Source organism: Macrobrachium rosenbergii, chromosome 48 (genome assembly GCF_040412425.1).
Source record: "Macrobrachium rosenbergii isolate ZJJX-2024 chromosome 48, ASM4041242v1, whole genome shotgun sequence".
NCBI lineage: Eukaryota > Metazoa > Arthropoda > Malacostraca > Decapoda > Palaemonidae > Macrobrachium > Macrobrachium rosenbergii.
The window spans coordinates 39,346,601-39,362,430 of NC_089788.1; the positions used below are offsets into that span (position 1 = coordinate 39,346,601).

The following is a 15,830-nucleotide window of genomic DNA, read 5'->3' on the forward strand; positions in this document are numbered from 1 at the left end:
CAAACTGGCAGCCTAAGGGAGGTCAGTGGGGTCTGCCCCCGAGCAGTCGCCCCCTTGGTTCAGTCTGTTGATGAGTCCCAGACTGCAACCAAAGGCCATTGGAAAGGCCTTCAAGTGAGTGCTCACTATATGTCCTCCAGCTCAGAAGATTTTAGTCCCAGGCGTGCACGGCACTATGTGAACAAGTCACACCTGCTGAAAAGGCTTGCAGTGGAGTTTGAGATTTCTTCCCCTGTTCCTTGTAAGGGGGGTAAGGATTCAGTGTGCCCATCATGTAGCCACTGGGGTACCCCGGAACAGTTCTCTTCTGCTTCTTCTGACGATGGTCGTAAATTGGCGCCAAAGCACATTGTGGTGCAGAGATGTTCATCGTTGAATAAAGGAGCTACTGCATCAGGAGTTGTGCACCCAGCACCTTCATCTCTACAATCACCGCCCGAGCGGCCAGCAACTAGCGTCGAAGCGCCCGAACCCCTGTTTGCGGTTGAGTACCCATTGGCACCCGCTCCTCCACTGCTTCTTAGTAGTGTCGTCTCGGACATTGTTCCTCCTCCAGTTGACCCGATTCAGAGCAAACTGGGTAATATTCTCAGTTTGCTTCAGAAGGCTCCTCCTACAGCTCAGACGACAGCGGATTTATCGCTTTCTCCTGTCTATTCTGAGGAAGAGGTTGTTCCAGAGGAAGATGCTCCTTCGTCGGCGTACTCTGCGTGGTTCGGGTTCCTGCTAGCAACTTATCCAAGCTTCTTTTCGCCAGGTACTCCCTCCATTCCTGCTTCGACTTTCTTTATGGAAGCCCCCCCCTCAGTTGGTTCTTCGAAATTACCAAAATTGGTTCTTTCCTCTTCAGCAAAGAAGGCACTGGATGAAGTAGAAGGGTGGTTTTCTGAGAAGAGGGAACAAGGCAAAGCAGTTTTTTGTTTCCCACCTTCCAAGTTGTCTCAATCAACCTACAGGTTTTATATAACCTGAGAAGCTCCTTCCCTGGGAGTCTCTGCCTCCTCTCAGGGAGACTTTTCCGGCCTTATCAACTTGGCTAGGGGATCAGCATTCTCCTCAGCCAAAATTATGTTTTCAGCCTCGGAACTTGCGTACCTTGTCAAGAATATTTTTAAAGTGTTTGAGGTCATGAGCTTCCTAGACTGGGCAGTTGGGCGCTCTGGCGCGCAAACTTAGAGAGTGCTTCTTGTTACCACAAGAAATCTCGTGGGATCTCTGAGGAGTACTTGCCTGTATTGACAAGGACATTCGCGATTGTACGCAGGAGTTAGCTAGTCTGTACGCCATGGGAGTACTTAAGAAAATAGAACTTTGGTGTTCTTTTACTTCGAAAGGCGTCACTCAGTTTTAGAGATTGGCCCTCCTAGTCTCCCCCTTGGACAAGACATATCTTTTTCCACAGGCTATAGTACTAGACATTGCCTCTGACCTGCAGAAGAAGAACACTCAGGACCTGCTCTCCCAATCTACGAGAAGCCCCAAGGATTCTTCAACTCTTCCTCCCAGATCGTCGTCTCCGCTGCAACCTACTCCCTTTCGGAGCTTCCGTTTTTGGTCCCAAACTAGATCAAGATCATATAATCGTTTCCCACAGCGTTCCATCAAGAAGTCCTCTTCCAAGTCTTACTCCAAGAAATGAAACCATAGTCCTCTGTACTCAGGTGGGAGCACTGCCTCTCCACTTTTGGGAACGGTGGGAACAAAAGGGAGCAGAATCTTGGATAGTGTCTGTCCAGAAGGAGGGCTACACTATTCCCTTTTTGAACAAACCGCCTGTAATCAGCAAGCCAGTTGAATTGACAGCTTACTCTCCAGGCTCAGAGAGATGTGCTGCTCTCTTGCTTGAGGTCTGAGTCCCTTGTTCAGAAAAAGGCTATTGAGGTAGTAGAGGACATTCATTCTCCGGGATTCTACAACCGTCTCTTTGTAGTGGCCACGTCATTGGGGGGCTGGAGACCCGTTTTGGACGTAAGTGCTCTAAATGTCTTTGTCAAAAAGACAACATTCAAGATGGAAACAAACCAGTCGGCCCTTGCAACCATTCGCCAGGGAGAATGGATGGCATCCATCGACATGCAGGACGCGTACTTTCACATTCCAGTACGTCTGAATTCGAGAAAGTACCTCAGGTTTGTGTTTCAGAACAAGGTGTTCCATTTCATGCTCCGTGCTTTGGTCTCTCAATGGAGCTGCAAATGTTTACCAGGGTATTGGCTCCCTTAGTGAAATGGCTTCGTTTGAAGGGGATAAAGATCTCCCTATATCTAGATGACTGGCTACTACGTTCCTGCTCGAAAGCTCAATGTACAGAGGACAATCGCACAACTCTTCTCTTGGCCCAAGAATTGGGCCTTGTCATCAACCTCTACTGACACCTTCTGAAGAGATTCCTTATTTATGAATGACAATCAACTCTCGGGATTTTCGGGTTTTTCCAGTCCCAAAGAGAATAGAAAAGTGTCTCCAGACAGTGGAAGAATTTCTGGAAGTAAACTTTAGCTCGGCCGATCAGTGGATGAGTCTTCTAGGCACCCTGTCATCCATAGAACAATTCGTCACTCTGGGAAGATTTCACCTGAGACCTCTCCAATTCTTCCTCAGAGCCAGCTGGAACAGGAAAAAAGCTTCTGGACTCGTTTGTATTCCCGATAACAGTAGAAATCAAGGAGGACCTTTGTTGGTGGAATTCCAGGAAGAGGCTATCAGAAGAGAAATCTCTTCAACCTCTGAACCCCAGCCTAGAGTTCTTTTTAGACGCGTCGAACCTAGTTTGGGGAGCTTTTTTGAGGCTAAAAGAAGTGTCAGGGACCTGATCTCAGGAACAGCAAAACTGGCACATCAGTGTAAAAGAGTTATAGGCGATATTTCTGGGCCTACAGTGCTTCGCGTCAGAAATTTGGGGAGGACAGTAGCAGTGCATTCAGACAGCTCGATGGCACTGGCGTACATCAAGAAACAAGGGGGAACCCACTCTTTCTCCCTGTGTGAAGCGGCAAGGGGTCTTCTTCTTTGGTTACACCAGAACGACACTCAAGTGACAACACATTTTATCGAGGGGAGACTCAACGTTCTCGCAGACGAATTGAGCCGTCAAAAACAGATCCTTCCCACAGAATGGACATTAGACCCATTGGTTTGTCTGGATCTGTGGAAGCTCTAGGGGAAACCCACGATAGATTTGTTCGCGTCCTCCAGGAATCACCGACTTTCTCTCTTCTGCTCACCAGTACCAGATCCCTTGGCATGGGCGACTGATGCAATGTTGTAGGGTTGGTCGAACAAAGATCTGTATGCCTTTCCCCCATTCAGTTTAGTGAGACATGTCATCAACAAATTCCGGTCTCATCAAAACCTATCCATGATCTTGATAGCCCCCTTCTGGCCAACAAAAGAGTGGTTCCCGGATCTACTAGAATTTATTGCGGACTTCCGGAGACTGCTGCCACAGAAGCAACAACTTCTCAGGCAACCTCACTTTTGTCGGTTCCACCAAAACCTGTCTTCTCTGGCCGGTTATATGCCTCTTTGTTCTACGTCACTTCGTCCAACGTCTCCTTGTCCATTCCTTTTGGTCCAACATCTCTTTGTCCAACGATTTTTTAGTCCAACATCTTTTTGTCCATGAGTTTTTTGGTCCAGTATCTTTTAGTCCAATATCCTTGACTTTTGTTGGACTATTTAGTCAATGACTACATGTAAAACTTGGTAGTTTGGTCTTTAGGTAATCCAGTGATTCCTCGGTAGTTAGGTCGCTGTTAAGAGCAATTTCCCAATATGGAAGTAATGTTTTGTTTTGGAAATTTAAGTAAACTTAGTTTTTGCCCATGAAACCGAAAGGAAGTGCCAACACAATGGCAAGATTTATAATGTCATCAAAAGGAAAAAGGAAAGTAGCTGACGAAAACAACTACATTTATGATTTTCACTCCCACAATGTAAAACTAGAAAAAGATTATTGGCAGTGTGAACTTAGAAAATCGTGCTCAGTGCGTATACACACAGTGATGCAAGAAGATACTCCAAGAATTGTGTGTGTCAGCCGAGCACAAACATCCAGCAGAAGCAGCATTAGTAGCAGCGAGAATCGCTGTAGCTGAAGTGAAGGATGAGTCAGTTGCAAGCATTTCAAATAGTGTGTGTAACATTATATCAGAGAGTGTAATGAGTCTTGATGACAACACCTGTGCTCAGCTTCCTTCCATCCCGGTGCTTTCACGAACACTCCATAAGCACAGGAAAATTGTCGACAGTATTCCTACTCTTCCAAGCACCAGACATGGATTTGAAATCCCAGATAGATTTAGAAATATCAGTAATGGGGAACAGTTTTTACAACTTGACTCTGGCTCACAGGGTACCCTCCGGATTTTAATATTTGCAACTGACAGTGGACTAAGTGACCTTGCAACATTTGCTATATGGTCATGTGACGGAACTTTTAAGAGTGCGCCTAATCAGTGGGCGCAGCTATTCTGTATTCATGTGCAAATTGGAGAAAGCAGTTTTCCGTGACTATATGCTTTGTTACCCAATAAAACAGACAACTTATCGGTGACTATTTTCACAGTTGAAAATTATGCAACCTTTGGTTAACCCAAGTGAACTGATGGTAGACTTTGAAATTGCCATTCATAGAGCATTCACTTCTGTTTTTCCAAATTGCTCAATAGTGGGATGTTTGTTCCATTTAGGGCAATCATTATATCAGAAAACTACTGATTTAGTATTACGAGGAAAATACAAAAGTGAATCTGATTTCTGCTTAAAAGTAAGGTGCTTTTCGGCATTGGCCTTTCTTTCAGTAGCTGATGTTGAGGAAGCCTATGAAGAGCTAACAGATGATGATGAAATTCCTGGAGAATTTATTAGTTACTTTGGTGTCAACTATATGGGTGTAGTGAGAGGTCATGGCAGAAGGAGAAGAAGAGAACCTCCGTTATTTCCAATGGAATTATGGAATGTTAACAACAGAATTGTTAATAACTTGCCAAGGACAAATAACGCTTTGGAAGGATACCATTCATCATTAAAGTTAGGTGCAACCCATCCTAATATTTGGCGGCTGATTAAAAGTTTGGAGAATGAAACTGGCTTGATTCAAACCAAGATAACTCACATTCACCGAGGGGATATACAGTAGTACATAAACAAAAAAAATATAGGCAAATTAATCAGCGGATACATACTTTGGCTGCACATTATGATGATTCTGAAAAAATGGAATTTTTAAAGGCTATTGTTCACAACCTGCACTCTTTCTAAATGTCTGCAATAAATATTTTTTTATACTGTATATATATATATATATAAATGTCTGCAACAAATATTATTTTTTATATATATAAATGTCTGCAGTAAATATTATTATATTTTTATATGTATAAATGTCTGCAATAAATATTATTTTTTAAATTTTTATATATAAATGTATGCAATAAATATTAGATTTTTTCTGTTGTGTTTTTCATTTTCTGGATGTACCTTTAATTAATGTAAAAAATCCAACAAATTCGCAGAGAAAAGCAGACAAAATCGGAGAAAAAGACGCTGGACTAAAGAATCATTGGACAAATAGACGCTGGACCAAAAACCTCATGGGCAAAAAAACTTTGGACAAAATGACTCAGACAAAAAGACTTTGGAGGAAAAAGATTGGACGAAAAGACTGTGCATGCTCTGGCCATAACAGAATTCAAACTGTTAGGCAACTGCTCCGAAAGAAGGGCTTTTCAAGAGCGGCTGCAGACGCAATTGCGAAGTGTAGAAGACAGACATCAGATAATGTCTACCAGACTAAATGGTCCATCTTCAGGTCCTGGTGCAGACGAAATAACGTGCCCTCTTCTGTTACCTCAGTAGCGGAAATAGCAGACTTTCTTCTGTTCCTACGCTCCACTAAAGGACTTTCCACCTCTACCATTAAAGGCTACAGAGCTATGCTTAGCTCAGTTTTCCGCCGTAAAGGAATGGACTTATTGTCTAACCAGGATTTGTCTGACCTTATTAAGTCTTTGATACTGCAAAGTTTAAAGAAAAACCTTTGCTGTCCTGGAACTTAGACGTGGCTTTCCAGTTCACGTTTTGAGCCCATGCAATCTATCTCTTTAAGAGATCTAACCAGGAAAACTCTTTTTCTGGTCACCTTGGCCACTGCTAAGAGGTCCAGTGAAATCCATGCTTTAGACAGAAACAGGATTTTCTCAAGGGAATGCAGTTTGCTCCCTTTCCCTAGACTTTCTGGCTAAGAATGAATCGCCATCAAATCCATGGCCTCGTTCATTTACGATCAAGAACTTGTCAGAGATAGTGGGTCCGTCTGAAGAAGAAAGAACTCTCTGTCCAGTAAGGGCCCTTAAGTTTTATCTTCACAGAACAAAGGACATTTGTGGTACTTCAAGAAACCTTTGGTGTTCTGTGAAATATCTTTCTAGACCCTTGTCTAAGAATGCCCTGGCATTTTTTCTGAGGAATCTGATTTCAGAAGCACATTCCATGGTGAACAAAGACTTGCTCTCCGCTTACAAGATAAAACCCCATGAGATAGGAGCAGTCGCTACGTCTTTGGCGTTTAAGTGCAATTTATCCCTCACGTCAATTGTGCAAGCGACGTTTTGGAAGTGCAAGTGGGTGTTTGCATCGCATTATTTAAAGGATATTGAGACTAGTGACGATCAATGCAGTACCGTGGTTCCATTTTGCATGGCTGGCGTGGTGTTGGGTGAGGAAACTTAGAAAGCAATGTCCTTTCTTTAATCTCTTTGCCTTGCTTAGGTGTTGAGTTTTTGGGGAGCCTGGGAGTACTATGTACTTGGAGTACCCTCCAGTCTTTTGGTTTTTATGGTTGGGTATTGGTGTTTTTAGTTTGTTTTTTGGTGGTTAAGGTGACTGTTTACTCCGGTTATTTTGTGTGGTACTGCGCCCTGGCAGGGGCATCTTGTTGTACTTTGCTAGCCCTTGGAAATTAGTCCATCGCTACAAAGCACCCACTGTAGTAGTAGTAGGCCCCCAAGGCTTTATCGCCTCGCCCCTACTGGATAAGATGAGCGCCAACCAGAGGCAGTATCTACCTGTAGCAGCTCTCTTATCAGGTAAGGTTCAACAACATGGATTCAATGTTAGCAAATTTCTATTCTCAAACTCATTACTATTAATAATGTTTTGGGATAGTTATGTCCAACATTCCCACCTCCATTCAATGTGGGAATCAGCTATGTATTACTGGGTAAGTTGCCATATAAAAATGACATTTTTATAATAAAATAAAGTTTTACATATACTTACCCAGTAATTACATGATCGGAGCCCACCCGCCTCCCCTCACTTGGACATAAGGGCATAAACAAATTGAAGCTCTTTGCTATGTTGTACCTTCTCTTACACCCGAAAGTGGGCGGGGCACGTCGCCTCAACCAAAACAGATTAGCGTGACCTGCAATTTCAAAATTTTAAGCTGCCGATTAAAAGAAACTAATAGCTATGTAATTACTGGGTAAGTATACATAAAACTTTATTATAAAAATGTAATTTTTTTTTTCACAAAAAACTAAACCTCTTTTCTCCATTATATAACACAATGTGGTAATTTACAAGATAATTATAGTGACACAATGAAAGTATTTTTTACTCTTATCACCCGTGTGTCCTGACTTTCTTGCATACGATGGCTGGATGTTTCAAACACTTGTGAGTAGGTTTACTAGTCCTCCAATTCTTGTCTAATGGAGCCCAGCATATTGACAAAAGCAGAAGACATACTTGGCTGCGGTACTAAGCTGGAGGACTGAGTTACTGAAAAAGTGGATGGCAATGGGCTTGGGTGCATAGTGGTTTGGGATCCGAAGAAGCTGTTGAGGGTACTTTGATGATATGAACGACGATTCTGTTTGGCAGTGACAAGCCTTCATAACTCTCGAAGTTGTGCAACCTATTCCAAGGCTCCGGGAAATTCTATCGGGTAAAATTTGGGGTTCTCCAATCGGGAAATTCTATCGGGTAAAATTTGCGGTTCTCCAATATCTAAATAGCTATATCGAAGGCCATCAATATTTGCTTGTATGAGGGGAGTTGTTGTGAAACAGCGTCTTCATCTTCATCAGCCACTTCTTCACCAATAACTGCAGCAGCTCTCACTGTCAAAGAGAAGCTGGTAGCCAGGGTCGCCACCGTCATCATCCAGCCACTCCTGTACATCATCCTCAGGAACATCATTGCTTCCAGTCACGAGTGTGGCATGGAAGTCCTTGACATTGAACCCCTGAAGTCTATCATGGCCTCTTCTCCGTTCAGAATATGGATGCAGGGGAGGTTGAGGTCCCTTCAGCAAAGTACTTCCAAGCACAAGATTCTCCAGTGTCTGTTGCCCCCATTTATCCAAGTCTTGTTGCTTCTCCTCAACCTCCAGTACTACCACCACTAATTCTCTTTACCTAGTAATGCTTCAGTCTTCACAGCAGAGCTGTGTGTAGTCACATTAGCAATCAAAATAATAAAGAAAGTATCTTTCAATAAATTTGTGAATTTTAGTGACTTGAGAAGCACTATAGAAGCTGTTCAAAATTACTACCCAAAAAATAATATTGTATAGCAGGTTAAGTTTGAACTTTACAAACTGTAATAATGGAAAAAATATTGAACTATGTTGGATTATGGCCCATGTAGGGATTAATGGAAACAAAGAGGCTGATAAAGTAGCTAAAGAAGCAGTCCACATGACAAGAGCAACTGTAAATATTCCTATTATCGATTATATAAGATATATAAAAACAATTATTATTGTAAATAAATGACAAAATATGTGGAACAAGGAACTTAAATTAATAAATTGAAACATAAAATCCTGTGTTGGAAAATGGAGTTCATCATATCAGAGAAGGAGACACAAGCAATTCTGATGTGTCTTTGAACAGACCATACTTGTTTGACACATGGACGCTTAATGAACAGTCCACACAACCCTCCTCATGTATGCTCAGAATGCAAAGTGATAATAACAGTTAAACATGTATTGTGTGAATGTCAAAAATATAACTAACAGCTATTATCAAATTTGGAAGTAAATTGTTGAGGGAAATTTTGTCAGAATCTTCTACATTTCAGTCATCCTAATTTTAATATTCATGAAGAATGATTTAATTGATAAAATATAAAAATAAAGCAGTAAATACTGGCAGGCCCTGGTTTACGGTGGGGGTTCTGTTGCCTGCGGCGCCCCCTAACCCCAAAAACAGTGTAAACTGGAACATTATACTGTACTGTACAGTTGGCCGCTGGTATTTGTGGGGGATGTGTACCACAAAACCTCATGAGTGGCTAAAATCCACGAATACTTAAAACCCCTCTAAAAATGCTTAGACCTGCCTGTTTTGATAGTTCAGACACAAAAAAAAAAACTATCTAAAAATGCTTATACCTGAGTGTTTTAAGTTTTATCACAAAAAGTGTGTTTAATCATGAAAATGATATGACAATGCAGTAATTAGTGAATATTTCTCAGTGAAAAATACTGTGAATAGTCAAATTATCCGCGAAAAATGTGTATATATGTTCCATAGTGAGATCTGCGAATCCAGAACCACGAATAGGCCACGGTCAACTGTAGTAATAATGGGAATAAATGGCACTTATGGTGCCTTATGGCGCTTAGGTTATGGCACTAAAACCAGGTACGGCACCGTAAAACTCTTTACAGCGCCATAAAATCAGGTTAACCGCGCCATGAGCCAAGCTCTGTAAAGTTGGAAAGCTGTGAACTGAGACTGCCGGAAACTGGGGACTGCCTGTAATGAAAATACAAAAACTTTAAGGTCTTTAGTGAATAAATAAGTAAAAAGTAAAATTTAAAAATGTTATATTCTGAATTTTAACATTCCGTTTTTTGTGTGTATATATGAAAACATGAGTAAAAGTATTTAATGTATGCATGTATTCCATTGTAAAAGCATATGCCTTTGTGCAGTTTTTAAATTCCATTTTCATTCATTCATCATGCTGAATGACCTATTTCATTCTAATCCTTTGAGCCAGCCCTATGAGAGCTGATAGTCAGCTTGGAGGTCTGATTACTGTCATTGTGTCTGCTATTAGGCAGCAAGTGTTTTCTTAATACAAACCTATTCAGGTTCAATTCCAAAGCTCATGCTCTTAGCCGGTGGCCACTTACATTATTTTCATTACATGAATTTCAAGGACCTTACTAATGTTCAGGGTGGAATTCTCCCCTAGTTTTCAACGTCTCTATTTAAAGTCTTTAATAGCATAAGAATGATATTTATTTCTCTGTTATTATTTCACCGGCTGACACGGGTCCCCGATCCAGAAAAAGGATTTTGACAAAGGAAAAATCTATTTCTGGAGAGGGGCCCGTGTCACCCGGTGACCCACCCATGTTTTTCATTCTCTCCCTCCCATGGTAAACATCATTCTAGTGGGGTGGGTGCTAACATGGAATGCGACTAGTGTTGCCTTGTGTATGGTCCGCGAGTGGTGCGTGGGCTTGTATCGGTACCTCTCTCGTTGGGACTTTTGACATTGGGAATCTTTATAGGGCAGGGTCCCGTGATTGTGACAATCTCACCCTTTACCATATACGACTCCATTTCTTGGAGCTCGCTCTGCGGGTAGTAACCCCAGCTTTACATTTAGCTTTTCTCTGGTATCTAGCAACGGAATTACCTAGAAATAAGTGCTGAATGGATTATTTCACCGGGTGACACGGGCCCCTCCCCAGAAATAGATTTTTCCTTTGTCAAAATCCTTTTTTAATAATAATAATAATAATAAATACAGGAGGAGACCTTCTCTGAGGGCAGTTGCATTAAAAATTATAGCTGTTTTCCATGGCATTCAATTTATATAGAGTCTTCTCTATTCTTCTTCTTATCTTTTTTTCCTCAGCCTGTAGCTGGTGTATTAGGTTTCCCAAGGACATACAAAGATTTCTGTTTTCTTAGTTTTATTTCCTCTGATGTATCAGACGCTCTCTGGCGTTTATCTTCAAAGAGTGAATGAATGGCATGCAGGTTACAAGGGTATATATAACAAACGGGGGTATACAGTTGTCAAGTCGGTTATTCAGCAGTGTTTTGGGTGGTCCTAATAGGTTGGTGACGAAATCTGGCTTGGAGGTGTTGGCCTAATCGCTACTTGAATTTGGAAGTGGCTGTTATCCGCGATTATACGTTGTTCAAGTAATCTCTCTCTTTTCTCTCTCTCTCTCTCTCTCTCTCTCTCTCTCTCTCTCTGTTTCTTAAATTTCTCTGTATGATGGTAGGGAGAAATTCAGTTTTCTTCACTGTGTTGATGTTCGGCTTTTTTTCTTAGATATGTAAAGCTTGAGAAAGCTACGTAGTCAAATCAACATCCATTGCCTGGTCGATGATTTTGGTGTTCTTTACGAGTTCTTCTCTTTCAGGCCTTCTTTGGTGTTTTTGAGCGTAATGATTAAAAATTGCCCCTTCTTGGAGGCGACAGGAGAGACGCTTTGAGAGTTTGGTAGTCATCATCCCGATATAAGAGTGGTGGCATCTTTCCACTGGGCATGTGAATTCGTAGATGACACTACTTCTCTTCAAAGGCATTTCTGGGGGTGCAGGGTTGTTTTTAAGTAATAACTGGCTTGTTTGCAAATTTTTATTTATAGTATATTATCAGTGCAATTTTGTCATCTTCTTTAATAGGGGTTACATTTTCATTTATTGTTTTTCTGTGGGCCTTCTCATCTTCTGATGCATATAGTTTCTGTAATATAGTTTTATGGACTTACTATGGTTGTTTCCGGTCGCTGTCATGCTTTCCTGGTGCCAGTTATTTATGAGACTCGGATTTGTTGTTCAACCATATGATTAGAGAAGTTGTTGTTAATAAGTATTTGCGTTGATTTGTCGATCTCTTCCGTCGTTCCTTTCCACGTGGAACAGTTTGAGAGAAGCGCGGGACGAAAGGCATCAACCACGGACTTTTTATACCTGTCCGGCACTTGCTGGACCCATTAAGGCATAGACCTGGGTTCGTGGGTTTCTTGTAGACTGCGGTGGTATAACCCGTCCGGGTCTGCTGCACTCGAACGTCCAGGAAGGGAAGGGCGCCGTCAACACTACATTTGCACATGAAACGGAGGACGGAACATTCTTCAAAAGTGGTCCTTAATTTTTCCAGCTCTTCTTCGTTATTCACTCTCGCAAATGTGTTGTCTGTATACTAAGAAGGCCCCCTTCATCACCCACAGAGGACATCTTTACTGCCAGATTGATGGCATGGCGATGGGATCCCCTCTAGGGGTCCTATTTGCCAATTTCTACATGAGTGTCGTAGAGGAGAGGGTCTTCAGTAAGATCCCCTGCCCTCCTCAATACTACAGGTATATAGACGACACATTTGTGAGAGTGAATAACGAAGAAGAGCTGGAAAAATTAAGGACCACTTTTGAAGAATGTTCCGTCCTCCGTTTCATGTGCGAATGTAGTGTTGACGGCACCCTTCCCTTCCTGGAGGTTCGAGTGCAGCAGACCCGGACGGGTTATACCACCGCAGTCTACAAGAAACCCACGAACCCAGGTCTATGCCTTAATGGGTCCAGCAAGTGCCCGGACAGGTATAAAAAGTCCGTGGTTGATGCCTTCGTCTGTCGCGCCCTCTCAAACTGTTCCACGTGGAAAGGAACGACGGAAGAGATCGACAAATCAACGCAAATACTTATTAACAACAACTTCTCTAATCATATGGTTGAACAACAAAACCTAGTCTCTATAAATAACTGGCGCCAGGAAAGCATGACGGACACCAGAAACAACCATAGTATATAAGTCCATAAAACTATATTACAGGAACTATATGCATCAGAAATATGCAGAAGATGTGAAGGCCCTCAGAAAAATAATAAATGAAAATGTAACCCCTATTAAAGAAGATGACAAAATTGCACTGATGATATACTATAAAAATTTGAAAACAAGGCAGTTATTACTTAAAAACAACCCTGCACCCCCAGAAACGCCTTCGAAGAGAAGTAGTGTCATCTACGAATTCACATGCCCGGTGGAAAGATGCCACCACTCTTATATCGGGATGATGACTACCAAACTCTCAAAGCGTCTCTCCTGTCGCCTCCAAGAAGGGACAATTTTTAATCATTACACTCAAAAACACCAAAGAAGGCCTGAAAGAGAAGAACTCGTAAAGAATACTAAAATCATCGACCAGGCAATGGACCGCTGATGGCTACGGCTTCTTGAAGCTTTACATATCTAAGAAAAAAGCTGAACATCAACACAATGAAGGAAACTGAATTTCTCCCTACCATCATACGGAGAAATTTAAGAAACTGACCGACGACAGACACCGAGAGAGAGAGAGAGAGAGAGAGAGAGAGAGAAAGAGAGAGAGAGAGAGAGAATGAGAATGAAAGAGAGAGAGAGAGAGAGAGAGAGATAAAGAGAGAGACAATGAGAGAATGAGAAGAGAAAGAGGAAATGTGATAGAAAGAGAAGGAGAGGAAGAAACTGAAAGGGACCCAGCATCGGACACAGAAGGCAGATTACCTGAACAACGTATAATCCCGGATAACAGCCACTCCCAAATTCAAGTAGCGATTAGGTCCAGAAGGTCCCAATGCCTCCAGACCAGATTTCGTCACCAACCTATTAGGACCACCCAAAACACTGCTGAATAACCGACTTGACAACTGTATACCCTCGTTTGCTATATATACCCTTGTAACCTGCATGCCATTCATTCACTCTTTGAAGATAAACGCCAGAGAGCGTTTGAAACGTCAGAGGAAATAAAACTAAGAAAACAGAAATCTTTGTATGTCCTTGGGAAACCTAATATACCAGCTACAGGCTGAGGAAAAAAAGATAAGAAGAAGAATAGAGAAGACTATATAAATTGAATGCCTTGGAAACAGCAATAATAATAATAATAATAATAATAAAAAAACTACCATCACCTTCTCCAGGAACTTCCACCAGTATAGCTGTTTTGTTGCAACAATAACACCTTGGTCTATTGGTTGAATGAGTGCAGTCATATTAGGAGGCAATTACATGACCCTAATACGACCTTCATCACCAACCAACTGGGCTGTGTTAGGATGTACTGTACAGGCACATTGTCCATGAGAAGCAAAGCCTTCACCCGACGTCTAGCAATCCCAAGGTCCTGTGTCTGATGACGAATAACCTCTTCACAAAAATGATTACGGAACCAATCAGAAATGATCTTGGTGGTGAACCAAGCCTTTGCCAAATGATACCAAATCACCCAACAAGCCACGCAGGGCACATGGTAGCTTTGCATGTCCAACTGCCGTCGCTTTGCAACGATGTCCACTAGTAGCTTTTGCACATAACAAAGCAGAAATATGTTGCTTGGAAAGCTTTCGAGTGGGTAAATTCTTTTTTCTTGTCATCAGTCAAGGTGTTAGTGGGTAAAGAGTGATATAATAGATCAGTTTTGCCGGCATTGTAGTCTGCCCTAAAACAATGTCTTTTTTCTTCACCCAGTCTTGCAGTGACTAGCAAAATTCCTCTATTCCCTCCTCGGAAACATCTAAAGCTTCACCTTGACTTTTCTTGTGTGTAATCCCATGTCAAATTTTGAACTGGAACAGTCAACCGACAGATGCTCTTAAAGTCTACAGCTTTATGCAAGTCTGCGAACTTCGAAGCTGTAGCCTTCAACTCAAGCACTGCGATTGTTCACACCAGCAGTCAGTTGTTGCTAAAACCACATCACGGTAGACTGATATATGTCATCATAACAGCCTTTTGCCATGACCTTGCGGGTTTTACTCCTGGCCATTTTCTTACTGAATTCCTTTGCGTATTTCTTCAGCTTGTCCTGTGAAGCCTTAATATCATGTAGGGTTGACCTGGCAATGCCATACTCCATTATATTTGAATGGGTCCAACCTTGCTCCATCCTCTGAACAATTTCCAATTTTTTGTGTAAGTCTTGTTAGCCCTGGCATCGGCAAAGAGAGTAGGCGAGTTGCATGGCCTCTTGGTCAATGTTAAGCACTCAAGAGGATGGGGATCTGCCTTGCTTCAACTTGTCCTAGATTTTGTAATAAAGACTCAGAACCCATTGGTCCCTGACATCAGGTACGAGTCCTTTTTGATCTCCCCCATGGAGGATTTTCTCAGTAGCGCTCTGGACAAGATGCTACTGTGTCCTGTAAGGGTGCTGTGGTACTATGTAAAGAGAACTCAAGACCACAAGCCTGAATGTCATTGCCTGTTTGTTAGTACTGGCAGGGCCAAGAAAGAATTATCCAAGAACAATTTATTTCTGGTTTTGTGAGACAGTCACTCAGGTGTAGTGCTCATTCAGTGAAGAGGGCAAATGTGCATTTTGGGTGAGATCTCATGAAGACAGGGATTGCTCGCCATTAGCATTCTATAAGAACCTGTCGTTTCATCAGGTATAGCATGCAGGGGTGTGGGCATGTCAGACTGCAAGTCCTTCGACACATTGTTCTTGGGTCCTTTGGTGGCTGCTCAACAAGTTATGTATCTAGCCCAGTCTCCCTTATGGGACAGGTAGCACCTTGTCTTAAAGTATTTGGTCAGCAAAAGAGAGTTTTGTGAGTTAATAGTTTTTCCCTCCATTCTTTTTCCTTCTATCGCTGGGTTAGAGAGTTAAGTTGCCAGGCAGCATACAAGCTAAACAGACATGAAGTGCAGGTAAACTGTGTGACTGAGCACCAGTCTTTTTGTTTTAGTTATGAAGGGATGCAAATCCCCCTCTTAGCAGTGGAAGAGGAGGGATAGGCAATAGAACAAATCCATTGATGATATATTCCTGTTTTATTGTCCAACATTTCATTTCTT

The 15,830-nt window shown here is 42.0% G+C and overlaps 2 protein-coding genes across 5 annotated transcripts in view; both read left to right on the top strand.

Annotated features, from left to right (window-relative positions):
- Positions 1-15,830, top strand: part of mys (myospheroid) — a 233,752-nt gene that overhangs the window by 48,256 nt on the left and 169,666 nt on the right. The window lies entirely within an intron of this gene.
- On the top strand, positions 4,577-5,140 carry LOC136831040 (uncharacterized). Its single transcript, XM_067090984.1, has one exon. It carries the CDS (start codon positions 4,577-4,579, stop codon positions 5,138-5,140), a length of 564 nt encoding a protein of 187 aa, XP_066947085.1.